We start from the raw sequence: 27,276 nt of genomic DNA, 5'->3' as shown, positions 1-27,276 counted from the left end.
TGAAAGTTTGTGTTCTTGGACCCATACCTTAAAATATTTATTTGCTAAGGAAGGAGCTTGGGAGCTTCCCCTGGTTATTCTTTAGCTCATCATTTGAAGCTGTGCTAGATGGAAGACTGCTGGACTTTGTTTCCAGCCAGATGACAGCAAATGACCATTGTCATCAAAAAAAGGGACCAAGTCTCTACAAATAAAGTTCAAACACAGATTATCGCAAATAGTTCAAAGCTAGTGCTTTCTTCAGTAATACTTGTAAGTGAATATATTTGCTTGAAAGGGAGCCTGATAGGCATGCCACTTACAGGTACAGCTATGACTAGAAAGTTTGTTCTTCAGACAGTTATATGTTCACAGGCAGCTGCCAGTGCAAATTGCTCAAAGTAGTATCTTAGAATGGGATTATCTTGTTCATATTTTGAGCATTTTTATTAATCAAAGTCAAATTCAATTTCTTGGAAAAGGTGTAAAGATCTCAAAGGGTCTGTCTAAATAGGCAATTCTCAGATATGAGGTTAGGGTAGTGTATCTGGCTGGACACCAAGGTTATTCCATAACAAAACCCAAAGACCAACCCCTCTCCCCCAACAGAACTTCAGCAGCACTTCTGATTAATAAGATTAAACAGATCTATTTTACAGGTTTCCAAAAGACAAATTAGCTAAGAAACATACTACTAATTTACATCTTTAACACAAGAGAAAAATAAAAGGATTCAGCATTTTGGCAGAACATAGTTTGCAAGGAAAACAGCAGGTAAACCCTGGAACTCTGACACTTCTGTGAAATTTGCCACAAAAACCCAAGGCCAAAGCACTGACAGGGGTCCTAGGAACACCATTATTTGTGTGGAAGAAAGCCAACATTTTTTCATCTGTCAGAGCAGTTATAGTAGAAATGGACTAGAAACTGAGCTGAAATCTCTACACCAGTTGCACAACTAACACAACATGATTTCCACACTTTGGAGGACCACTTGAGCAGCAGGTAGTAGGAGGACAAAGGTTTGTCTTTAAATTTTCTTACCCTTCCTAGCAATATCACTTCTGAGTTCTTCAAGAACTCTGCCCGTTTCTGATGTTGGCATTACCATTCTTTCTTTCAGGCTCTGGGATATTACATCTGTAACAAGTCTTCCATGAAAAGTGAAAACTGAAAAAGCAGTATGATATAGTGAGGAAAAAGAAGGCAGTAAATTTGGATTCTCTTCTAATTTAATAATATGAGCAAATACTGAAAGACTGAGTAGCAAAAAAAACCCCAACAAACCAAAACTGTGATTTACATATTCATTGAGTAATTTGTATAATCAGAAGATTTAAAAGGTCATTACTGGAACACCTGCCTGTTAACAGATGTAGAAGAATTAAGGCCAACTAATACGGTTTTTATGAAGACACTGACAGATAAACACTTGGCAGACCCACAGATACCTGCTGTGGCAGCAGTATTCTCTTTGGTCAGGCTGTTGTTGTGGGTAAGGTAAATCTGGAATTCATAAAAACAGCATTATGAGCTGTGCTAGTTTTGGCTGGGGTAGGGTTGATTTTCTTCAAAGTAGCTAGTGAGGCTATGTTCTGTATTTGTGCTGGAAACACTGGTGATAACTCAGGGATGTTTTCATTTGTGTTTCATCAAGTGCATTTCATCAGTGCTTTCACAGAGTCAAGGCCTCTGCTTCTCACCCCACACCACCAGTGAGCAGGCTAGGGCTGCACAAGCAGCTGGGAGGAGACACAGCTGGGACAGCTGACCCCATGTGACCCAAGGGATATCCCACACCATATGACATAAATCTGGAGGGAAAGTTAGTGAGGAGCTGCTGCTGCCGCTCAGTAACTGTCTAGGCATCAATCAGTGGTGAGCAACTGTTTTCATTTGCTTATGCTTGTTCTCCCCTTCCCTACATTTAAAAAAAAAAAAATACAATAATTGAAAAGCAATAAAACTGGTTTTTATCTCAACCCACGAGTTTTTTTCCTCACTCTACCTTTCCAATTCTTCCCTCATCCCACCAGGGGTGGGGGGCATAAGCAACTGGGTGTGTGGTGCTTAGCTGCCAGCAGGGATTAAACCATACCATGAGTTTAAGACATCTAATTTGCAGATATCTCAGTTAAGGCAGAATAACATTCTGCCATCAGCATTCTATTACTAGTTTTAGGAGAGCAGCTGGTAGCATTGAGGAAATTAAATAAGTGGCTTGCATGTCTGCATTATCTGCATCATTAGTATTAATTTATAAAAACAGCTAAATACAAAGCAACTTAGCTTCTGCATTAATCAAGTAAACATTTAATAGCTAGGGCATTTCCCCTCCAGTATACTTGTCACTGAATCACATGAATATTCCAGTTGGAAGGAAGCTCAGGAGAATATCTGACCCAATCCCCAGCTCAAGCAGGGCTAACTTTAAAATTATACCACAATGGTAAGGGCATTAGTTAGCCGAGATATGCATGTCTGCAAGGATGGGTGCTCCACAGCTTCTCTGAGCAACCTGTTCTTCCATTGCCAGTTTCAATTTAGTCCCACAATGATTATTTTTTTCCTCACATCCAGCAAGAATTTCTCTTGCTGCAAGGTGTTTCTGTTGCCTCATACTCTCTTCATGTGTACCTCTGAGAAAAGTCTTGTCTTAATCCTCATCCAGGCAGGTAAAAACAGCAGTAAAATCTCTCCTCTGCACTTGGCTAGGCTGGTGTACAGCATTAATCCACTGAGGAAAGAAGCGTATGTGTCTTTGTTGAACATGATGAGATTTGTTGATCCTTAAATCCAGCTTGTCAGGATCTCATGGAATGGGACAGCCCTACCCTCAGTGAGTCAACCATTACTCCCAAGTTGGTGTCCTCTGTCAACAGGCTGAGATTGCATTTTATCCGATGCCCCAAACTGTTAATAAAACTGTTAAATAATATGGGCAACAGTATCTGCACTGAGGAATGGCACTAGTAACCAGCTTACAACCTCATGTTGTAGCATCATTATTCATCAAGTCTGATGGTTCAGACAGTTTCCCACCCACCAGCCCACTTGGCTGTAAGGATACTAGATAAACCTGTGAAAGTCATGGCTAAGGACAGGAAAACTGACATTCTCTGCTTTCGCTTCTTCCACACAAGGGAGGGGAAGTTGAGTTGGTTAGGCAGAGTTGGCCCCTGGTGAAGTCATGATGGCTGTTCTCAATCACCACTTTGTCCTTCACATGTCACAAAATGAAATCCATTTCCATAATCTCTAGGAATATGCTCTGTAGTCTTTTCAGGGACTGAGGTCACCTGCTGCCTCGAACTCAAAATATACAAATTTTGTAAGGTGCAATTATTATTTGTTTTATAAAAACAAAGATATTGGTTTTACATGCCCTCCTCTCCTGCCCCCCATAAGGCATTTTTATATAAAATAAAGTCTTTACAGCTGTTAGAAAAATCTTTACTATTACATGATTTCTATAGACAATTTTACACGTTTCCTGGTTTGAATGTACAGAATACCAGAAAACAAACTTTAACTAGTAATGAGTTTACAAGATAATTATTTTTTTTTTTTTTTAAAACAATGCATATTCTATCCTCTGATTTTCATGACAAAGGTTTCCGCATGGTCAAGGATTCAGAAATTCATCCAAAACTTTCAGAGATGATTCACACAGGATTCTGAAATGACATAAACACATAACAGGGTTAGATATGCTTAATGCTAAATCAGTCCCCTACTATCTGATTTCTCAGAGTACAGCTACAGCACAATTTCTTTGACCAGTTCTTCCATATTAGTTTAAGTATTACATATGCCTTTACAAATTACTTTTGAAATAGGTGGGCATTTTTCTTTGAACTTTTTCATTTTTCTGCTGATCCTCTCTTGCTACAGCACAACCTACAGCAAGCCAGTTTAAATTACTGTGCCAATTCAAACACACTTTCTAATATTTCATCGTCTATTTAAAGAACCCACTCCTTTTCTTCACAGCTTGTACTCTTTTTTTCAAACACAGTCAAATCCTTTACCAATAATTCATACTAAGGCTCCTTTTCATTTCTTTACTTTCTTCCTTTCTCCCTCATTCTTCAGCCTTCATAATTTTTCTCTCCACCTGTGACAATTTTTTTACCAAGCTTGAACAATCTATCTTATTTTTACGAGCAAGTGCCTCTGTCAGCTGTGTATATACCCACCTTAGTCCCTCTCTGATTTTCTTTTGTTTCCCATTAATCCCCAAACATCCACAAAGGCCAGCTCTGAAACTGGCATATGGCAGGCCCTTATCTTCTTGCATTCCCTGACACCGTCACCCAGCCTTTGCAGTTGCGTTCTCGTGCAACCTCTAACGCTGCTCTAAAATATCCTCAAAAGACAAAACCAGGCACTTTGGTCTTCTGTCAAATCATTATTTCACTGTTAACCACTATAAACTTTATCCTTCATGTTCCTTTTGTAAAAGATTTCCCTGTATTTCTCAACCATTTTTTTTCCCCTCTATATTTTATTATTATAGTCCTGGACTGATGTCCCAAATAAGCAAGATTAGTCAGTCACTAATCATGATGAGTTAGGGCATTTGTCACGAGATACCACACTCTGAAATACAAGAGGCACCTCTGCACTTTCATGGCAGTACATTGGATGTCAGGGCTCCCTGAATTCAGACCGCTGTGGCTGTGTCACATACTTCTCCCTCTAGTGCTACATCCTTTAACCACGGAACTCAGCTGTCAAAATTAGCTAGCATCATAATGTACTATAAAATTAGTATAATTAAGTACTGTGAGTTTAGACAGTGCTATTTGGTACAAATTTTATTTTGTTACAATTTAAGGCTAATGAAACAATGGATCTGTAATGCGAGACCATGTACCTGCCACACATGGGACAACAAGCTGTCATTCAGAGTTGCTGTGCGCTTCCCCAGACAGATAAATTTAAGTCAGTTTTACCAGGTACCTTTCCAGTGAACTTTTAGATAGGTGGCAGACACATCAAACAAAGCTATATTACAAACCAATTTAAGAATAATTATTTATAGATGCAATAACAGTGCAATACAGAGTTTGGGATGCTAGCTAAATGATAATAGTAAATAAATATAATTTGCTAAATTTCAGTTCTAATACCCAGACATCAATATGCTAATTAAAGGAAAACCAAAATATTAAGTAAAAGGTATTACTCTATAGCACGTTTGGTTTTATAGGGCAGTGAACTTTTTCTCTAGCCTCCAAATCACTGCACTGACAGCTTTACTTGCATTTTTTTGTTGGGCATAAATATTTGCATTTTATAAACTAAACTAATTTGTGTGCCTTTACTCTTGAGGAAATTCTTTCAATATAAAATATGTTGTCCAGAAATTTTAAGTGCACTGAACAGCATTTTAAAAATAATAGACGCACTGGGACATCTTAAGCTGCTAACTTGGCTGAAGAGGGAAGACTAAATTACAATGAAAAGTTTTGCTTCCGATTTAGCACAACAATTCTTTGCTTAATGGCAGCACTTTAATTACTATACCAGACAGCATTTTTACTTTTTTTTAAAGTACTTTTTTACTTTTTTTTCTCTTTGTTAATATGCAATAGATTACTTCTAAGTCTAAATTTAAGATGCTGGCACAGAATGCCAAGTCTCTTGGGAAATTAAAGAATGTCACTATTTCCTGGTATACCTGGGTATTAAAAAAAAATAATTCCTCAAACAGTTATAAGATAGTGCATCCAGAAGCAAAAAGTAATAATACTATTGAGTTAAAAAAACCCCAGTAATATATTTTAGCACACATCAGTGCAGCATTGTGTGTTATAAGATTGTGCTCAAAGCAATGATCAGAGATCAAGTCTATAGCATTCTACAACTAAAATGCTGGTGTTTAGTAAGTAGAGTGCAATGATAAAATAGTTTACAAACAACAGGGCACATTTCAGGATGTACCTCATTCCATTTTATTTATACATTAGCACACTAGTACAAATGGCACATCAGAGGAGGCCTGCCCTGGTCCAACGTTATGTCTATCCGAGAAAGAGCAAACACACTTTAAATCAGTCAAGCAAAACCTAATCACTGAAGAGCTTCCTCCTAACCTTTTGTTAGCATGAATTATTTTACCCTTCTGGCAAGGAAAAAATCCCCAACATACCTGTACAACTATGAATCCTCCCAAATTCTGAAAAGCTGTGTGAAAGCTTCTGAATTTTGTTACCACATTCCAATTCTGATTCTTGATAAAAATACTTCCCATCATTATGTTCACATTCCTAATGCTTTAATTTTATCTGCAACAATCTCTTGGTTTTGTGTTATACAAAAGTAGCTATTCATACATCACAAAATTAAAACCCTGTGTAGCATCATATGTTCTTCATCTGCCCCAAATTCCAGGTTGATTTGTCCCTGTTCACTGAGCAGAAATGATCATATAGCTTCATAAAGCAATTATCTGTGTTCTTACTGAAATTTATAGCCAGTAGTGCACTCAAGAGGCAGCAATTATTCATTTTAATGTGCCTATTTATTTAATCATGTTAAAATTTGCTTTAATTTCTCAGCCTTTACTACTGTCTTAAAAGAAATGCAAACTGAATCACAATATTCTGCTGCTCACCTTTCCTTTCCATATCATTATTATTTTTAAAATATTCTAGTAGAACTCTTGGCAGCCCAACATTAAATAATTTCATAGAGAAAAAAAAAAGTGGGGTTTGTTTAGTTTTGTTTCTAAGCTAGGTCCCAACCAAAAGAAATTTTTTCACAGCCAAGCAACTAATTAACACAATGTATCCAGGCAGCAGAGTCACTCTGACTTAGAAGTCCAATTATGTAATGAACTTTACTTTTTTTTTTAGCAAGATAATTTTTGGTTCTTTATTAATTTTATATTACAGGAGCACAATGTCAACTGCAGAAACCACTCAGAGTCTTGACAGCAAAATTCCTGTTTTCTGTTTACTTATACGATACAGGAAATGGCAGTGAAGGGTAAGGATCATCAATTTGAAGAATCTCCAATAAAGAGCAGAATAAGATCACCCGTGGAAAGGTCTCGAGGTCATTGTTACATTCAGTTAAATTTTTACCATCTGCATAGGTATGGATTCACATGCCTAATACCAAAATGTATTGGCATTACTACAGAAAAATCTTCTAGTAATAAGAAACAATAAATAGATCACTTGGCTTGTTACACCTGCTGCCAACAGAACTGAATTTCAGATACAAATCCTGCAATGCACAGGATCAAGTCGTAACACATAATAAATGAATGCAACAAAGCAAACTGAACATGTAGAGACTGCAATTACAGCAGATGTATGGGCAAGATATTTAATACTGTGCTGGGCTGAATAGCTCACAATTTTTTTATCTGCTATTTTAAACCTTGCTATCATTGATAATGCTCTCTATTACACAAGTACAAACCAAAGAAAATTACTGCAGAGGAGGCATAGGAGAGGTTAGTGTTAATTTCCCACAGTACATTTACCTTTCAGGGCAGCTGTATTCTTCTGTGGCAGCATCCTTGTGTGTTACCAGTTTCCTTCGAATGGCAGGTGCAATATCCTTTAGAAGTGACGTTTTGTGCTTACCTATTTGAAATAAGATTATGCTGAGAATCTGGACAAAAATAGTGATTTGCATAAAAAACCTTCTGCATATTTTCAGTGTATTTTTTAATATAAAAGAATGTTTAATAAAAGATTAGATTTTAAATTAAGATTTTCAGTGTCCTGGATCAATTGCTGTGTATTTCAACAAATCATAGAGATGAATGTTACAAGTTAGCAGACAGTTGTATTTCTAAACTCACTGCATAAAGATTGAAAGTCCAAAGCTTAATGATATAATTTACAAGTTATATATAACCTTAAATCCTGTAGAAAAATGGCAACTTAACAGCATAAAGGGAAACGTCTCTTAAATTGTACAAGACCTTATGTTATGAAGCACATAGAAAAAAAAGAAAGAAAAACTATGGACAAAAATGGTCTGACTGACCTTTAATTATGATCACAATGCAGACAGTAGCTGTTAGACTAAAAATCCCTTCAATTTCTTCAGAGAGAAGGCATTCCATTAATTCATTTAAAAATGACCTAATTAAAAAATAAAGCAAAAATATACTAAAAATAGTTTCTTTCAAAACACAATGGGACAGATCAAGTCTGTGATTATGCTACCCTGCCACCACAGCTTCAAAGATGCCCAATAACTACTGCTTTTGCCTGCAGAATAACTGAAGATTACATTCTGCTTCTGGAACTGAAAATATCTGAGTTAGCAGAATGGTAAATTGCTTGGGAAGATAATAAAAATTATAAGGAATTCAAAAATTAAAATAGATGACTTAGGGAGAACAGCAATGGGGGACATTACTGTGGGGATCTGTTACAGACCGCCTGATCAAGAGGACACTGTGAATGAAGCGCTCCACAGACAGATAGAAACAGCCTCACGCTCACAGGCCCTTGTTCTCATGGGGGACTTCAACCACCCTGATATCTGTTGGAGGGACAGTACGGTACGGCACAAGCAATCCAGGAGGTTCCTCGATTGTGTGGAAGACAACTTCCTTCTGCAAGTAATAGAGGAGCCGACAAGGAGAGGTGCCATGCTTGACCTCGTGCTCACCAACAGGGAAGGGCTGGTTGGAAATGTGACACTCCAGGGCAGCCTTGGATGCAGTGACCACGAGATGGTCGAGTTTGAGATCCTCAGGACAGTGAGAAGAGCGTGCAGCAAGCTCACTGCCCTGGACTTCAAGAGAGCAGACTTTGGCCTCTTTAGGAACCTGCTTAGTAAAGTTCCATGGGACACAGCCCTAGAGGGCAGGAGGGCCCAAGACTGTTGGTTGTTATTCAAGGATCACCTGCTACAAGCTCAGGAGTGTTGCATCCCAACTAGAAGGAAGTGCAGCAGAAGAGCCAGGAGACCTCCTTGGATGGATAATGAGCTGCTCAGGAGAATTCGAAAGATACTGAAAATATGGACGGACTAATAGAACCAAAACAACTGTTCATTGTAAAGTCTGAGATAAATACAGCTCAATATGTATCTTAAGAGACTGACTTCTAGCAGACTTTGGCAGTGGTTTGGGACATATATCAAGTTAAGAAAAATGAACCAAGGGAGTCAAGGAGGAGGCCTAGCAACTCAGCTAAACACTGCAATGTGGATTAAGGCAATGCCACAGAATGAAACCACTAATTGGTCATTATAGTGTTTATGGTAAAGCAAAAAAAATTAACTCAGAAGCAATTCGCAAAAATTCTAAAGCAATTCTCAAAACAGAGAAAAATAAAAGAAAACGAAGAATAAAGCAGATGGACAAGATTTGTAATTCCTCAGAGCACGAAAGTCAATGCTCTGTGAAGAACCAAAGAGGAAACTGAGAGCAGTAGATGCTACAATTAACTTTCCCCAAAACATTTCAAAATACCTTTGGTAATATTATCATCACCTGATATCAAAACTGAATATCATAAATACCCAGTTCTGACTTTAATTGTTCTTCAGGCTTTTATTGTGCTAAGGTACCAACATGAAATATGCAGTTAAGAAAGAAACCAACCTCCACTAGTGATTCAGTAAATAAACTTTTTAGAAGCTCAAGTATTGCTTCAAGGAGCTGAGAAAGATGAAACCTCTTCAGGTTCTGAAATAAGTGTTATCAAGTTGCTTATGAATTGCATTGAATTTATTATATCACTGTGAACTAATCTGACAAAGTACTGATTCCATTTCATATTGCCTTTAAGTAGCTAACTAATATTATTCCAATCAGGCTATTGACTTTATTGGTGTCACTGTTTAGGTCAGTAAGCACACTTTTTTTCCATGAAGGAACATAAGAAATTTATTAACGTGTAATAAGACTCACTGCAGCTGCCTTTTCCTACTTCCCTCTCAACAAGGGTTACATAAGCCTGCCCACAAAAATAGAACAGTAAGCCATTTACAAATACATATAAGTAAAAGAGATAGACAAGCAATTGGTTCTTATACAGACAGCTCCCTATTAAAGGAAGGGATACTCACACAACTGGCCAGATATTGCCAAGTCACTCAGTATTGTCACTGGTATGGGGATTGAAATTCAGTGTAGAGATTGACTAATTAGTAACTGAAAACATAACAGACACTGCAAAACCCGGTACAAGATGACTGTGTGTTCACTGAACAGGAGCTCACATCAGATTCTGTAATGTCAAAGGCATCCCAACTAGAAGGAAGTGCAGCAGGGGAGCCAGGAGACCTCCTTGGATGGATAAGGAGCTGCTCGGGAAAATTCAAAGGAAAAAAGAGGCTTATAAAAGGTGGAAGCAAGGACAGGCAGCCTGGGAAGAATACAGGGATGTTGTCCAGGAAGCTAGGGACCTGGTTAGGAAAGCTAAGGCCCAGTTAGAATTGAACTTGGCTAGGGATGTGAAAGATAACAGGAAGGGATTCTAAAGGTACATTGCGAATTAAAGACAGACTAGGGACAACGTAGGTCCCCTCCAGAAGATATCGGGAGAACTGGCTACCTAGGATCTGGAGAAGGCTGAGGTTCTTAATGACTTCCTTGCCTCAGTCTTCACTGGCAAAGGCTCTGACCGCACCACCCAAGTCTTGGAAGGCGAATGCAGGGACTGTGAGAATGAGGACCCTAGGCCCACTGCAGGGGGGAAAATGGATGACCCAGGGAATTACAGACCAGTCAGTCTCACCTCTGTGCCTGGCAAAATCTTGGAGCAGATTCTCCTGGAAGGCATGCTAAGGCACATGAAAAACAAGAGGGTGCTTGGTGACAGCCAGCGTGGCTTCACTAAGGGCAAATCCTGCCTGACCAATTTGGTGGCCTTCTATGATGGGGCTACGAAACTGATGGACAGGGGCAGAGCAGTTGACGTCATCTCCCTGGACTTGTGCAAAATGTTTGACACTGTCCCACACGACATCCTTGTCTCTAAATTGGAGAGACATCAATTTGATGAGTGGACCATTCAGTAGATAAAGAACTGGCTGGATGGCCGCACAAAAAGAGTTGTGGTCAATGGCTCGATGTCCAGCTGGAGACCAGTAACGAGTGGTGTCCCTCAGGGATCCGTGCTGGGACCAGTCTTGTTCAACGTCTTTGTCCATGACATGGCCAGTGGAGTTGAGGGCACCCTCAGCAAGTTTGCTGATGACACCAAGCTGTGTGGTTCGGTTGATACCCTGGAGGGAAGGGATGCCATCCAGAGGGACCTCGACACGCTTGTGAGGTGGGCTGATGCCAACCTTATGAAGTTTAACCATGCCAAGTGCAAGGTCCTACACCTGGGTCAGAGCAATCCCAGGCACAGCTACAGGTTGGGCAGAGAAGAGATTCAGAGCAGCCCTGCAGAGAAGGACTTGGGGGTGTTGGTTGATGAGAAAATGAACATGAGCCGGCTTCAGTGTGCGCTCGCAGCCCAGAAAGCCAACCGTATCCTGGGCTGCATCAAAAGGAGTGTGACCAGCAGGTCGAAGGAGGTGATCCTGCCCCTCTACTCTGCTCTCGTGAGACCTCACTTGGAGTATTGTGTGCAGTTCTGGTGTCCTCAAAATAAAAAGGACGTGGAACTGTTGGAACAAGTCCAGAGGAGGGCCACGAGGATGATCAGGGGACTGGAGCACCTCCCATATGAAGAGAGGCTGAGAAAGTTGGGGCTGTTCAGCCTGGAGAAGAGAAGGCTGCGTGGAGACCTCATAGCAGCCTTCCAGTATCTGAAGGGGGCCTACAAGGATGCTGGGGATGGACTCTTCATCAGGGACTGCATTGACAGGACAAGGGGTAACGGGTTAAAACTTAAACAGGGGAAGTTTAGATTGGATATAAGGAAGAAATTCTTTCCCATAAGGGTGTTGAGGCACTGGAATGGGTTGCCCAGGGAGGTTATGAATGCTCCATCCCTGGCGGTGCTCAAGGCCAGGTTGGATGAGTCCTTGGGCGACATGGTTTAGTGTGAGGTGTCCCTGCCCATGTCAGGGGGGTTGGAACTCATGATCTTAAGGTCCTTTCCAACCCTAACTATTCTATGATTCTATGGTGTGGAATGGTGATATCTGAGATAGTGAATGATTTACTACTGTACTCTCATTATGGCCTATCAATACAGATTAATAAAAGAAACCTGCCTTAAATGTATTCTCAGTCCTGAGGCATCAGTGGAACCAGATGTAAATTGTCTCCTGACTTAGATCACCTTTGCACCAAGAAAATAAATATTAGAAGATAGATACATGTTTATCAAAGTACTCATGGAAACAATCTGGTCCAAACTAGCAGTTTCCTTCATGAAGAAGAATGGACAAGATTCTCTTTGACGCCTAACAAGAAAAAGTTTCAGAGGCATTCACTGAATTTCTGCATCTCTATTGGAAAAGTTTGTCAAATAATGGTGTTTCACTTAAAAAGAGCACTACTGCTGCCTCATGGAAGAACAAGATTTGGATTAGGAAACCTATTGGTGCCCTCTCTCGAGTCTGTTTTTCAAGTTCAACTAGAGAAGGACTGATAATAAAAAAACCCAGCCAAGCACAAAACTTCATGACAGTAGACAGGGATATTCAATGCTTGTCAGACGAGGGAGTTAAGCATTGCAGTTAGTTGTGATAAGTCACGGAGAATGACAGGTCTTCTAAGGAACACACATTAGCCCCTTGATCATTTGAAGTAAGCTGTGGTGTGTTTAGTCACATAAATAAAAACTGAATATGAACAAACTAAACAAAATGGAATTCACTTGCGATAGTTTTAGGAGATAGTCAGGATACTCACTAAATACAGCAATTAAACGAGTTTAGGTATTAAAAAAATAATGATGTGTCCCTACTTTTGGGGGCTTTTAGCACTCAAGATACTTTAAAACTATTTTGAATTTTGTGATTTTAATACAGCTATAGTACATTTGTCACCTCACTGCAGACATTCAATTAAAAGATTAATGCTATTTCTGGTGAATATTTTATCTCACCTATGTATCTCTATACTGAAGGGACTAATGTTTATAAGTATCTTATGAAAGAAGCAAGCCAAGATGTATGATTAAAGAATCCATTTAGATGAACAGTCTTGTAAATAAGAAGCATGCTCAGAAGCAGCCAAAAAAAAAGGAACCAAACCCCTGCCAAGTCAATAACTACAAGCAATATGTCCAGAGAAAGAGATTATGAAGCAGTGCAGGTAAATTTAGTAGGCATCTAGTTCCTCAAAAAATACTCTAATTTAGAAATTAAAACTGCATTGGTAACCTATAAAACGTCCTACATTAGCAACAAACTTGGACAAATTAATGTGGAAACATTTACCTGACAACATTAACTGTCTTCATAATTATGGTCATTAAACTGCTTGAAAGAGGAGGAAGGTCTGAAATAGTCCTTGGTATAGTTAAGTCTTTTTCACTGGAAGCCTAAAAAGGAAAAAAACCCCGAACTGTTGTAAATCAAGAAATATATGTATGCAGAAAACATCAAAGCAAATCTGTATTTTAATAATTACAACAGCTATTCTTAAACAATCAGAAGAAACATTCATGTGTGTTCTTTGGATAGCCTTAATCCAATTCTGTTGTGTCCAAATAAACAATACACATTTAGAGAGGCTAAATCTAAAACAAATAAGCAGTATTTCTATCAAGGCAAATATTCTAGTTGTTCTGAATAGAAGTTTCATTTAACTACATTGTTGGTCACTACTTATAAAGGCACAGCCTACTTAAACACAGATGAGTATCCTCTGTGTCTCCAAGTTGAGGTATGCATACATAATTTCGAAAAATAATTTAGGTGACAGTGATTTCCTCATTTGCTGTGCCAGCTCTTTTGGTATCCAGTTCTGAATAATGTGGCAAGTATTTAATAAGAATTGAATTTTGATTTACTAGTACAATAACCTGGGGGCAGGAAAAAACCCAGCTAAGATGACTTCCTGCAGGGAACATTCCTAATGTATCAGTACGAATCTGCAGTATCATCCAAGGCCATACACTTTTTCTATGCAGCATCTGTGAAGAGCATGCTGTCATCCCACAGCCCCTTAGCTGATATGTTAATATTTACATGCAAATCCCTGGTATTGTTTCAGTCTCTTCTGCAACACAGAATTTTAGAAGCAGCTCTGTTATACTTCGTACTTTCTGGCAACCACTTATTGCTTCATTTGTGCCTTATCTAGCAACCACAGTAAGAGTACAGCCTTTGCTAAAGAACCTTTGCTCTTCCCTGTTAGTTCACAAAGCTTCCAATCTTACTATCCATATTTGCTCCTAAAATGCATTAGGAACGTACACTGGGAATGCTACCCTTCTTCAAGGACAATAATAATCGTTCCTTGGACTTTTAACACATGCAGTAACCTTTGTCTAGAATATATATTCTATACATTTATGCCTATATATTCTACATTTATGTCTATATGTCTACATATATGTCTACATATATGTCCATATATTCTATACATTTAAAAAAGCAGTAAGTGGGAAAACAAAAAAAAAAGTTAGCACTTTACCTCCTGTAGCACATGATTTATCTCTGCTACTATTGCAGCCAGGAGAGTAGAGAGTACACCTTGGTGAACCACTGGGCAAGATGAATGCCAGCACTGGACAGCATGTATGAATTCTCCAAGAGGCATTTGAATAGAGTGGATCAACTATAGCCAAAGAAAAACAGATCTGATTTTTTCAGATTGCTTCAGAATAATTGAAATATTTCAGCAAGCTTCTCTGTGAAGAGCAGATCACACCTTGAAAGCTACTAAAGTATCCCAGTCACCTGGGATAAGAGAGGGAATCAGCATGTTTGGGAAGTCAACTCATAAATTTAAAAGAAACAAACAAAACAATGCTAACTTTTCTGTGAGGAGGTTTTGAAGAACTTTAGGACATCATGCATATATTGAAGCTGGTATCATTCAGGCTTAAAGAAATAAAATAAGGACAATTTCTCCTCCCTACCAAAATCATAACACACAATAAAATTCTTTGCTCTAGATTCAGAAAGTTCATTTAATTGCAGGTAAGATTAATAGCCTATGAGTACTAATGTAGTTCTGGATCATTTGTAACAATGTATTGTTCTCCAATTTACTAGTTTTTGGCATGATGAGACCAACACTGGATTAAAAAAACCCATTGGTAATGAGGAAGCTTAAAAAATTTAACGGAACACAAGAGGTTCCACTTAAACTTGAGAAGAAACTTCTTCTCAGTGAAGGTGACAGAACACTGGAACAGGCTGCCCAGGGAGGTTGTGGAGTCTCCTTCTCTGGAGACATTCAAAACCCACCTGGACACATTCCTATGTAACCTTATTTAGGTGTTCCTGCTCTGGCAGGGGGATTGGACTAGATGATCTTTTGAGGTCCCTTCCAATCTCTAACATACTGTGATACTGTGAAAATGTAATCAGATGTCAACTCCAATAAAAACCTCAAAGTGTCTAAGTATAACCCATTAGTATAAAAAGTATAGATTCATCTCCATATTAGGTAGCAATTACAAGTCTAATAGGATACCTGAATCCCTTCTTTCTGCTGTTTCTTGAGTCTACATGCCACAAGTTCTAAAACTTTCTGGAAGACAGTCTGTACAGCACTGAAAAGATTTGCCACTTCATCTGTGTCAGTATTCTGAGTTACAGAAGCTTCAATAATTTCTTTTAGAGCATAGAATACCACCGGAGCACAAAAGCCACCTCTCTCTAGAGAAAGAGAAATGCCACAATATAAAAATTGTAATGAGATATTGAGATATTCAGGTACAAGCTTAGAATGAAAAACTCAGTTATATACCATAAATAGCTATAGTTTACAAGTGTAGATGATATATATAGTTTCTGAGCATCCTTAGCTGAAATTTTCATACAGTTCAATCAATATTTTCAGTATAAATCCAGTGTTCCTCCCAATTCTCGATATATGGGGATTAAAATTGCTGTTTTCTTAAGTAATTGAGCTCTAATTCTGTCTGTACTGCAGACAACTTTCCAAATGTGAGCCAAATTTCAATACTGCTACAGTATTGTCTCCTAAGGCATACCAATACATATATATATCAATATACATATATCACTATAGATATATTAAACCCCACTTTATATAAGCCTCCCTGAATTATATAGTAATAACTGGAATCTGAGAGCAAGGAAGAAACATAAGTTATCAACAGTGACATGGTTCTGGGTTGGTTCTTTGCTCCTTTTCAGTTTTCTGAAAAACTGCTGTCACTTTTGGTCGTATTATTGGTACTAGCAACCTTAAGCTGCAAACACCATCTTTTGAGAAACAGACTTCAAAATGCTAAAAGCAAGAGTTATGCTAAAATAAGGAAAGTCAGCTAAGCATATAAGGAGACGTCTATGTTAGTACAAAATACTGTACCTGTTTGTATAACTGGAAGAGCCATATCTAAAAGGTGTGCCTGAAATGCAAGATTTCCAAGGCCAACCATTATGACATCTTTGCATACTGTCAGGTAGGCCTAGAAACGAGATGCAAAAGTGTAGGAGAAACAACATTTACATAAAGTAATTATTTAGTAAAACCTAAAAATAAGGAAACCACAAAATCTTAGCTCAGTTTCCCTGAAAGCTGGTGCATCTACTTTGAGTTACTCAGTTTCCAGCCTCTGAAAAGCAGGAGTTCCAAACAGTTCTCCAGATGCTTCCATTGCCCTTTCCTCCAGTAAACACAGTTTCTCAAAAGGCAGTAAATCCTCTGCCTTTTTCATTCACACTTAGATCAGAGGCATTGATACTTAACATTTACCAAAGCAGAATGCAACATCTCTACCTATCTTGAGCAGCAAAATTAAAAACAGCATACAAAAAGAGCTTTTCCCTACAGAGATACACACGCTGCATACTAAACAGATTGTAACATTAATGTATAGACAGAGTACAGTAGAGAATTTTTAACCAGTCCAATATACATGAGCTGGGTTGTTCAAGGACACTGTCTGTGATTAAAGTTAGTCCAAAGCTTGCTGTTGACCAGAATCTGAAAGGACCCCAAAGGTCAATGCTAAAATCCACCTTGGGTTAAGTGATATGACAGGGGAATGTAACAGAAAACAATCCAAAACTAGCTAAACACACATCCCTCCCCCCATTATATAATCAAGTGTTTTCTGTGAAGGACAAATGAAGATAAGGGGTAAGGGATACTATCAGTGATGACACTGGGGTTTGTGTCAGAGGGTCTATCAGCCCCACTCAGCACATCAGTGGCCTAAAGAGTCAATTCCTCCAGTCAATTCCTGCCCATAACAACTAGTGCAAAACAGTAACAGACGAAGCAGTGAAGGAAGGGTGAAATGGGAAAAAACAGGATGTCATGGGAAAAGTGATAAATATTTTGTATCTTGTCTTTCTATAACATTGAGTTCTGTACTTCCAAACTTTAGAAAAGGAGCCATAGAAGAGTTACGATATGCATAATAATTTTTTCTTTCAAAGGGAAGAGACAATAACACATAAACCACAACAAACTTGTAACCAGGAACAACTACAGCACTTGTTTGAGTTTACTATGGTTTATACTTTTCAAAAAGCTGCAGCAGTGGGACTTAGTACAAGATTGACCCCATTATTAAGTTCCCAGGTAACTTACACCCTACCTCTCTGCTGACTTTCAAAGATGTTTTATGGGACTCAGCACTAGTATGAAGTATACTGAGTTCCTCAGGGTATAATTTTATCTAATTTTTCTAGAAATGCAGGAAGGAAACAAAGTAAGGAAGGAAGCAAGCAAGCCAGCAAACACTGTTAGATCTAAATCCTCTCTCATAATTACACCACCTTCCTGGTCCTCTAAAGTCAAATTCTATTGTGCTATTCAACACAAGCTACACAGCTGCAGTGAATCTGTCATTTCCAGGACCTTCTGCACTAAGAAGAATAGGCTATTAAGAGGTAGCATATCACTCACTTATCCCCTTGTTTTCAGCAGCTAAGATTCTTCTTTTTGGAGAAGATTCAGATACAATCTTAATTCTATGTTAATGCACTTTTCCATAAAAAAGCATAAACATTACCTTTATTTAATATGGCGGATGAGAGACTGAGGACAAGAATTGTTAGAAACCTAACATTTAGGACAAGTTACATCGATGTAACCCAAGTTACATCGCCTGCTGTGCTAGAAGTTTCTTGAGTGGGCATTTTCACAAGCGTGAAACATAAAACATGTTCCATCCTCATTTTAATGGATATGAAGAGAATATATATCATGCATTGGTAGGTGAAGAAAGTCTAGATAAGAACAGAATATTGTATTGTTGATGCCAACTACCTGATTTAATTGCTAGGGTAAGCACATATTTATAAAATATAAAGGTTATAACTAAACACACAGATAAATTTTGTGATTTTAAGCAATCAGAGGAATAGCAAAAGCACAGAGCAATCAGGACTCTCTGTTTCACTAGCTTATTTACTTGCTGGGCTCCAAAAAAGACCATTATACAATTGCAATATTTATAGCTTTTCAGATTGGCAACAGTTTGATTTACGCAATAAGAGACTTCTAACCTGAATAATTAATTCAGGAACATTACTGCGTTTTGAAATGTCATCCTCTTGATCACTTGCTAGTATAAAAGGTAGAACTTGACTTTCTATCCAAGCACCTGTCTCCTTCAGAAGTGATAAGTAATCTTTTCCATTTTCAGAAAACTGGAAGGAAAAAAAAAAAAAAAGGATGATTATTAATTGTCTTTCAATACTTTTGGAATTTCCTTACATTATCAGCTGTAATTCCAGTTTATACTGAAAAGGTATAACTATACCTTGTTCTGAAGATGAATATTCAACCTGCAATAGAGGCTGAAGGCTCTTAGGGCAGTTGCTTGATTGCAGCTACCAGAACCTGCATCAGTTGCTTCCAGAATTGAGCCAAGAACCTCCTGAAATATCAAGGTTTACATTTATATTTTCCTGAAAATCCTTTCAAATGTTTCTTTTCTCAACAGCTTTAAAGGAAAGATTAAACAAACAAAGCCACAAAAAAAATCTTCAAACCCAAAAACCCAACAGTCATACTTCAAATTACTTTCATTTTGAAGTGCCAAAACTGATCTTCAGACTAAAACTTATAGGTATATTCCAGAAGACAGGTCCCTTGAGAATGCTCAACACTGGATTACAAAAATTTTGAAACACCTAAAAATGACAAGATGCTTAAAACCTGTCATCTATAAACAATTCTGAACTTAATATACTTCTAGTTTGGAATATTTGTTTGAAGTATAAATGAGAAGGATAGCCTTTTCAGAGACGGAAAATGGAGATTCTGAATCTTATTTATTTATTCTTGCAGGCCTTTAATTCTAGGCACTATACGATGTTTTTTTGACCAGTAGGTCGAAGGAGGTGATCCTGCCCCTCTACTCTGCTCCTGTGAGACCTCACTTGGAGTATTGTGTGCAGTTCTGGTGTCCTCAACATAAAAAGGACATGGAACTGTTGGAACAAGTCCAGAGGAGGGCCACGAGGATGATCAGGGGACTGGAGCACCTCCCGTATGAAGACAGGCTGAGAAAGTTGGGGCTGTTCAGCCTGGAGAAAAGAAAGCTGCATGGAGATCTCACAGCAGCCTTCCAGTATCTGAAGGGGGCCTACAAGGATGCTGGGGATGGACTATTCATCAGGGACTGCAGTGACAGGACAAGGGGTAACGGGTTCAAACGTAAACAGGCGAAGTTCAGATTGGATATAAGGAAGAAATTCTTTACTGTAAGGGTGATGAGGCACTGGAATGGGTTGCCCAAGGAAGCTGTGAGTGCTCCATCCCTGGCGGTGTTCAAGGCTGGGTTGGACAGAGCCTTGGGTGACATAGTTTAGTGTGAGGTGTCCCTGCCCATGGCAGGGGGGTTGGAACTAGATGATCTTAAGGTCCTTTCCAACCCTAATTATTCTATGATTCTATATTAAGCACTCTTTTATAAGTACTGTTTATGGGAAGAAGAATACTACCTTTGCAGCACTGAGAATTTTCAAAAGCTTCTTAAGTTTCTTTTCAGGAACAGAGAGTAGGCAATCACGATTAACAGGATGAGTCAATAAATATTCAATGTAATCAACTGCTAATTCTGGCTTCGATTCATGTGTTACATGAATACGTACTCGTCGTTCAGATGTTTTATCACTCTAAATGAGAAGAAAGCACAAAATCAGTACAATACTGTTACTATCTTACTTTACAACTAGTTCCAAAGCAGAATAATACAGCATGAAAGAGGCCTCTTCTATCAAAAAGCACAATGCCTTTATGTAATCTAGTAATTCCTTAATTCTTTGATGAATGCACGTGCACACCTTTCTTCGGGTTAGCGTGTCCGACAGCCAATCACAGACTAATTCCATAATATGCCCCACTTGACCCCAGCGACACATGCAGTCTATCAGGGTAGAATATTTGCTTTCATCAGCTCCATTGTCAATATTTCTGAGCCTGGAGATGACACCACAACTTAAAAGAAAACAAACAGAGATGCGTTAGCTTTACATCCAGAAGTGCAGCAACAATTCAAACAAAATCAACCAGCATAATACCAAAAAAGATCTGCCAATGGCTCAAAGACATATTTGCACTTCACAAATTTTACAAACTTATTGTATTTGTTTAGCAGATAAATTTATCCAAATGGACATTTAATACATGGAGTTGTGAAAAATTAATAAGCACAGTCAATCAGATTTCTTGTCATTAATATTTTGGATTTAAACATAGTACCTGAATGTTGGAATAGCAGCAGGTGGCATAAAGGATGCCAGAATAACCAGTGGAGTCGTGCAACGCTCATCCTAGGATTAAAAATTAAAATACACTGTATGATGTACACATACAGGTACATACACACCAAACTGAAAAGAGTACCAAAAAAGCATGATTAAATTATCTCAAATTAAGGATTTCCCTTTTTTCTCTAGAAATGAAATTGAAAGCAGCTCATAACAACATGCTATGAGCAGTCTGAAACTTCTGATTCATGTCCTCAGAGGTCAATTATCAATTACCTTATCATTCAGCTTTCTGACAAACTGTCAGAGCAACTACCATGAATAATTATGCCTCCCATTACATTAACAACCATTGCAAAAGAAATAACAGCTCTAGCTTACATTTTTTCTAGTAGTGGCTGATACTTACTTGCACAATGACACCACCATCTAACTCCTCTCGAGTAACTAGTGCCTTAAATAAATATTCATTCACATCAGAAATTCATACAAAAGACTCAAAAGAAAATGTGCTTATATAACAATGGTAAGATAAAATGCACTATAAATCATTACAACTCATCATAATACAAGGTCTAGGCCATGACATAGTCTCATTCGGGTTATATAGAAACCAATTCATGTGAAAGATTCTTAAAATATAGTATATCTGTATGTCCAAGCTTCATAAATACAGTCAAATGAAATTCTTACCTACTTAGGCATTTGAAGATCTAAAAACTTTTAATGACGGTTTTTAAAAGAACACTTAAAAATGTATTTGTAGCTTTTCAGGAAATAGACATGCTGCTTCAACCTGTAGTCTTTTAGAAATTAAGCCTCTGATGACAGGTCTTTTCAGAACCAAGCTCCTTACTCACTGTAAGAGTATCAGACTCAAAAAGGTTGCCTGCTAAAGCTGGATGTCATGGCTGCTCACCAGCACCTTTCAGGAGGGATATTACATACTCTGCTAGAAAAGATTTAGAATGTCCTTGACAACTTCCAAATGCTTTCAGGGTAGAGAAGGAATTTGGTACAGGTGTGCTGCATCATATTATGTACCAACGAATTGCTTTACACTCCTTGATTATCTAAAAAGAACTTGAACTTTAAGTATAACAGCCAGCATATATATATACACATTATATTTCAGCATAAAAGCCAGGAACAAAAAAAAAGACGGCCAGTAGATTACCCTTCCAAATGCTCTACAGGGTGCAGCAGATACTATTAACCACTATCAAAAGACAGCATCTTGAGGAATAACACTAGAACAATTAAACAAATTAAAGAAACTGAAAAGATGAAAATGAGTGATTTTAATTAGTTTCTTATACCAAACCCAAACAATAAATAAGTGCACCAAAAGCTCGTTAGAGAGTAGAATCAAATTAGCAGAAACCAGTCACAAGAAAGTGAAAAAGGGGCCTCAGCTGCTTTAGCTGTCTGTTCCAGTGGCTGGATCATCATAAGAAGTGGTGGTGGAAGAGCTGGGGGGTACAGTGGGTAGAAAAACATGTGAACTCACATGTACACTGAGTATTTGTTCTGCAATAGTACATTTTGAGTTATTGATTTCCAAAAGTCCAGAAAGGATTCAAAAGAATGGAATCCTATAAAATCATTACAAGGTGAGCAATTTATTGCATAATTATTTCTGTGTTGACTATTTAGATAACTCTTCATTGGTCAGATATTACGCTGGAGAACAGCTTCTACCCACTTGTGGAATTCCAAGAAACTTGCTAATGTGTATAGTTTATAGCAACACTGAAAAAGAACACTTAACGCCATGAAAATAGATTAAAGACATAACACATGAAAGCACCTGAAGACAATACTAAGCACTCACAGAAAAATCTAGGCTTTTTTTACCTTAAATACTTTAAAATATTCAGGAAGTACAGCAGCAAATTTTCTGATAGCATAATCTTTGGCATCTTCATTCTGATCTAGTGCTTTGCGGATACTTCTCCAAAGAATTACAGTAACCTCCAATAAACTTGCCATGCTGGCCACATCATCGATTGACAACACATTATTCAACACCTGAAACACAAACACTTAGATGGTATTACCTATTATATTCTCAAATATAAATTTAGGTTAAAATAAGGTTTCGAAAACCAATGAAAATCTTTCTATTCATTTCCCAAAGGCATTGTGTTTGTTGTCGAACATGAACTCTACTATTCACTCTTATTCTCTGTATATAATTTGAGTCATTTTGTGGCACAAATTTTTAATAATTTAATTACAAAACCAGTGTATAACTGGTACTGGAATTAGGGAAATATTCATTTAAAATATGCTTCATATTGCTTCTATGTTATTCTAGCTACTTCACCAAATTTCTTCTATTGCAGGACATGAAAACACCATAACAACAGCTCTCCCCTTCTAAATTCCACATAGGTCCAAGTGCTTCTCTTTAGATTTCTGTCATATCATTAACTGCTAATGTTTCCAGTTTAGCAGCACAGTAAAAAAGTTACCAGAACTTATCATAAAGTAGACTTTCTTACACTTGTATTCTCCTTTTCACTTTCATCTTCACCACCACCGTCATCATCACTATCATGAAGATTCTCTTTCACTGCTTTCTGGATGCAGGCATTCAAGCAGCGCCGAATAGTAAGCATCAATTTAGCTAATTTGAATATAATAAGAAAATTAGATATTTACTATTTGTTAAGAATGTTGCTAGTAAATGCCTCTAAGTGTAATGCTGCAAAGCCAGTAGGGAAAAGCAGACAACAGAACCAGAAATAACTATGAAAAAAGGAAAAAAAATATTCCAAAAGGAAGCGGAAACAATGTGAACATTTTCTATACCCCCAAATCTGAAGAAAAGGCAACGTTGTCATCAAGTTCTAAAATTTTATTGTTAAAAAGGTCTGCTAAACAAAAAAACCCAAACTAACAACAAACAACCAGCACTTTACCAGGATCAGAGGAAGCTCCACAACTCCTATATTCATCTGGCACAGATATTAATTTAATGACCTATAACCAATCTCTAACATACTGTGATACTGTGATACTGTGATTCATCCTCTCCAATGTCAATTCCAATTCGTTATAAAAGATGAAGTAGCCTAATCATTGCAATCCCTAATGATGAGCTCATCTCTAGATGCCAGTGAAAGTGTGATGTCTGGTGGAAGTATGACTAGTTGAAATACACTAGCATATGTTATTTCAGAACAACTTTACCAAGGTAGTCAGAAAAGGTGCAACAGCCTGGGCATTTCACCCAAGTTACTTTGCTTTTATAGTATTAGGACTCCTCCAAAACAGAATTTTTTCCAGTACTACTTGGTTCAATAGCACTTTTATAAAAAGTAACTATACTCTGTGCATTATATACCCTTTTCATTGAAAGTTTCTCAAGCTTGTAACAGGAAAGAAGGCTTTTAGATTCTCTCTGAACAACCTGAAAATACTACTGATCCACAGATCCCAGATAACCAGATTATCAGACATAAATATTTTTCACCTTCTATAGAATCTTCCACATAAAGATCTCAGATCACTTGAGGTACCAAGGTATTTTACTTAATTAATTCAGCATAATAAATAAATATCGGCTCAGTTTTAAGGTACATGTGAGAAGAAAGGGGAAAAGACAGACCTGATAATGCCACTTAGAGAGTATAACACAGCACCTAAGAACAGAAACTAAAAGCTCTGGGCTCTTCATTGTTGAAGAAGCTTATGACTGGTGTCAGCAGGGTTCATTGCTGGTGTCAAGAATTTCAAAACCTACAAACTAATATTATACTAAAACCAAAAGATCTAGCAACAGCATACCACTGTCAAGAGAAAAAAATGGAAAAGCAATTACATGGTGTGATATTAGTATTCCCAAAGACTAATAAGGTTTTGAGGTTTTGTACTTCACCTATATTGGTGGGGGCAGTATATTCATAAGCATATTGATAGAACTTTCTAGCTGCTGCTGAATTCATCTGGATGAGAGTAACACAGCGCTCACACCACACATTCTCAGGTTGGTTGATGGGAAAGAAAGAGTTGAATAAGAGATTCGCTATGCGTCGTGACACAGGCCGTGAATCAACTTCAAGACGAGTCAGAAGATGCTCCATAGGACAGATTTTCCAGAACTTTTTAAGACAAAAAGAAGATATTAAAAGAATTAAAAGGATAGAAGAAAAACCAATCACTTCTATTAAGTGTTGTCCACATCAAAAGTCTCAACAAATAAAAACAACGTTTACCAGAAAGCGTGAGCATTTTTAATTTTTACCAATACCTCAGCATATACTTGAGGTCACATATTTCCATAACAATGCTACATTCCTGCTCTGACATACCTCTAAATCTGCTAGTATCTCAGATAGACTGGTAAAATTCTGGTCTAAGCAATTCCACCTCAATATACCTGCAATGCTAATGCAATTCCAAAGGTATAGGCAAGAAATATTTATAAGGATATCACTATGAAACATAATTATTTGTCAATGTTGGACCAAACTACCACAAGTATGTTATGCACCCTAAAAACCCATAGAGAACAAAACCCTTTCCAAAACCATCCCAAACCAGAGGTGCATCCCATTAGCAGAGCACTAGCTTGTTTGTAATATATCAACTGAAGGAAAGAACCAGAACCAATTCTCCAAGTAAAGGTTCAGCTGCACACTGTTTATCTCAGGAGATCTGCAAATATTACTAGGATCCTGCTGGCAACTTTTTGTGCTGACAATCTGAATGACAATACCTTGTTGTACTTGAAGTGTTTGTCTCTTTTTCACATTTTCTGTTGACATGCCTAAACAATGCATTAAAGTATGTATTATGGAAGTGCCAAACTTGCTGTTACATTATTGTAATCCTTATCCTGAACCTGTGTGCAAGAAACCAAAAGCTCTAAATTCTGAAATCACCTCCCATTTATCTTGTCTTCTGAGGCATTTTGGGGAATTTGGAAGGTACTGAGGTGGTCTAATGTCAATATATGTCTTTGAAGTCCTGTCATCAAAGCCAGAATGCACGTTTGACAAGTAGTTAATTCTCTTGAAAGGGATAGATGTGTTTGTTGAGCACTGAAGCCTTAGAAATTCAACAAACCCAGCATTTAATTCATTCCTGAACAACAGAGACCTCTGAATTCATATATAGGTACGTGTCTAGCATAAGGTAAGCATGGCTTAATAATTAGGCTTAGCAAGGGCAAAAACATGACTAAAATAAAATATAAAATTGACATTAGGAAACCATTAACAGCAGAGAGTAGAGAAAGAGCTAAAAGATGCCATAATGCCTAAGGCTGAACAGTCTCATCCTAAGTAAGAGTCCACAGCAGAACAGAAGGTTAGTTCAAAATCACTATAAAATAATAAAATCTCAAAGGCCATGCCCACAGAAAGCAAATAGAAGTGATAAAAAATAGGTAAATAAAACTAAAAAAGAAATCTGGTAAAGGCGTAAAGCATTTAAAAGGTAACAGAGGCCTGACTTGAGCTAGCCAGCTGGAAGGGAGGATGGCTGTACCTACTGCTCTGCCATGGCATGGCCACGAGAGGGCAGGGAAAGCAGAAACGTGCTGGGAAAAAATGCCTGCACTGCTAAATAAAAGTGTCAGGGCATAAGCCTAGGCTTGGGTCCCAGATCACTTATTGCTTAAGCATTAGCATTTCTGAGTTGGAGATTGGCCCCACTTCACCAGCCCTCAACAGTCAGGAGGACAGCAAGCACAGAGGACACCAGGGCACACGCTACAGTGTGCAGACCCAGCCAGCCAGTGCTAGCTGGTCTCAAGGCCAGTGAATGCTTATAATTTATGCTTTATTCATTTTAGACACAGCTAACGTATCTGCATTTTATAGGGGAGAAAAAGCCTGAGGTTAAAGCTGGTAGCAGAGAAAGCCTAAAGTTGTTCAGGGTTAAAAATAGAAAATTTGCTGGGTCAGAGCCATGTCGCTTAAAAACAGATCAGGGTCTACTGGCAATTTTAATCTGAGAGTGCCTGTGATACCAGCAGCCACTAAACACAAGTAGGCAGGCACAGAGAGGCCACTGGACCTATTAATCATTCCAAACCAGTCAAAAATGTGGGGGAGAGGAAAAAGAGAGGAGTGCATTTGGCTCAACTAAAAGGTAAACTTCCCAGCATGCCTATAAAAATCCCTGCTGTAGTAATATGCAGACACAGTACTATCTCCTATGGTTATTTTTTTTGTGAAGAATAACTATGGAAAAGCTCAGCAGCACTAATCACAATCTATTTATATTGAAAGATTTTTCACAACCACCATGATTTCAGTAGAATTCAGAAAGTCACTGGAAAGAAGTACTTCTTTACTACTACTGTCATTTGGATCAAAACCTTTAAAATGACAGAAGTGACTAATAGCAACAGAATCCACAGGTCTTCGAAATAAACATGTTTAAATATATGAAGAAGGGAACAGCTGAATTTACGAGTATTACTACATTAAGCGTGTATTCTTTTTTTCCTCTTGGGAGTACTGCAGAAATCTCAAAAGGTACTGTTGTAGGGTTTTAAATAAATGCCTTGATTTTATC

General features: G+C 38.0%; 1 protein-coding gene across 1 annotated transcript in view; it reads right to left on the bottom strand.

The window, feature by feature from the left end:
• Positions 1-3,604: 3,604 nt before the first annotated feature.
• NCAPG2 (non-SMC condensin II complex subunit G2) overlaps positions 3,605-27,276 on the bottom strand; it is a gene marked incomplete at its 3' end in the record, with an annotated part of 44,065 nt that continues 20,393 nt past the window's right edge. The window contains exons 13-27 of the mRNA XM_080610732.1: positions 24,629-24,851; positions 23,250-23,374; positions 22,600-22,773; positions 20,735-20,805; positions 20,317-20,470; positions 19,975-20,148; positions 18,789-18,905; positions 18,532-18,675; positions 16,382-16,481; positions 15,518-15,702; positions 14,510-14,653; positions 13,309-13,412; positions 7,993-8,090; positions 7,481-7,583; positions 3,605-3,656 (exon numbers count right to left, since the gene is read on the bottom strand). Of these exons, the coding sequence (XP_080466858.1) occupies positions 3,605-3,656; positions 7,481-7,583; positions 7,993-8,090; positions 13,309-13,412; positions 14,510-14,653; positions 15,518-15,702; positions 16,382-16,481; positions 18,532-18,675; positions 18,789-18,905; positions 19,975-20,148; positions 20,317-20,470; positions 20,735-20,805; positions 22,600-22,773; positions 23,250-23,374; positions 24,629-24,851 (1,968 nt within the window). The remainder of the gene's footprint in view (positions 3,657-7,480; positions 7,584-7,992; positions 8,091-13,308; positions 13,413-14,509; positions 14,654-15,517; positions 15,703-16,381; positions 16,482-18,531; positions 18,676-18,788; positions 18,906-19,974; positions 20,149-20,316; positions 20,471-20,734; positions 20,806-22,599; positions 22,774-23,249; positions 23,375-24,628; positions 24,852-27,276) is intronic.

The sequence above is a fragment of the Psittacula echo genome (genome assembly GCF_963264785.1).
Source record: "Psittacula echo genome assembly, chromosome: 2".
NCBI lineage: Eukaryota > Metazoa > Chordata > Aves > Psittaciformes > Psittacidae > Psittacula > Psittacula echo.
This window is presented reverse-complemented; position numbering and strand designations above follow the sequence as displayed.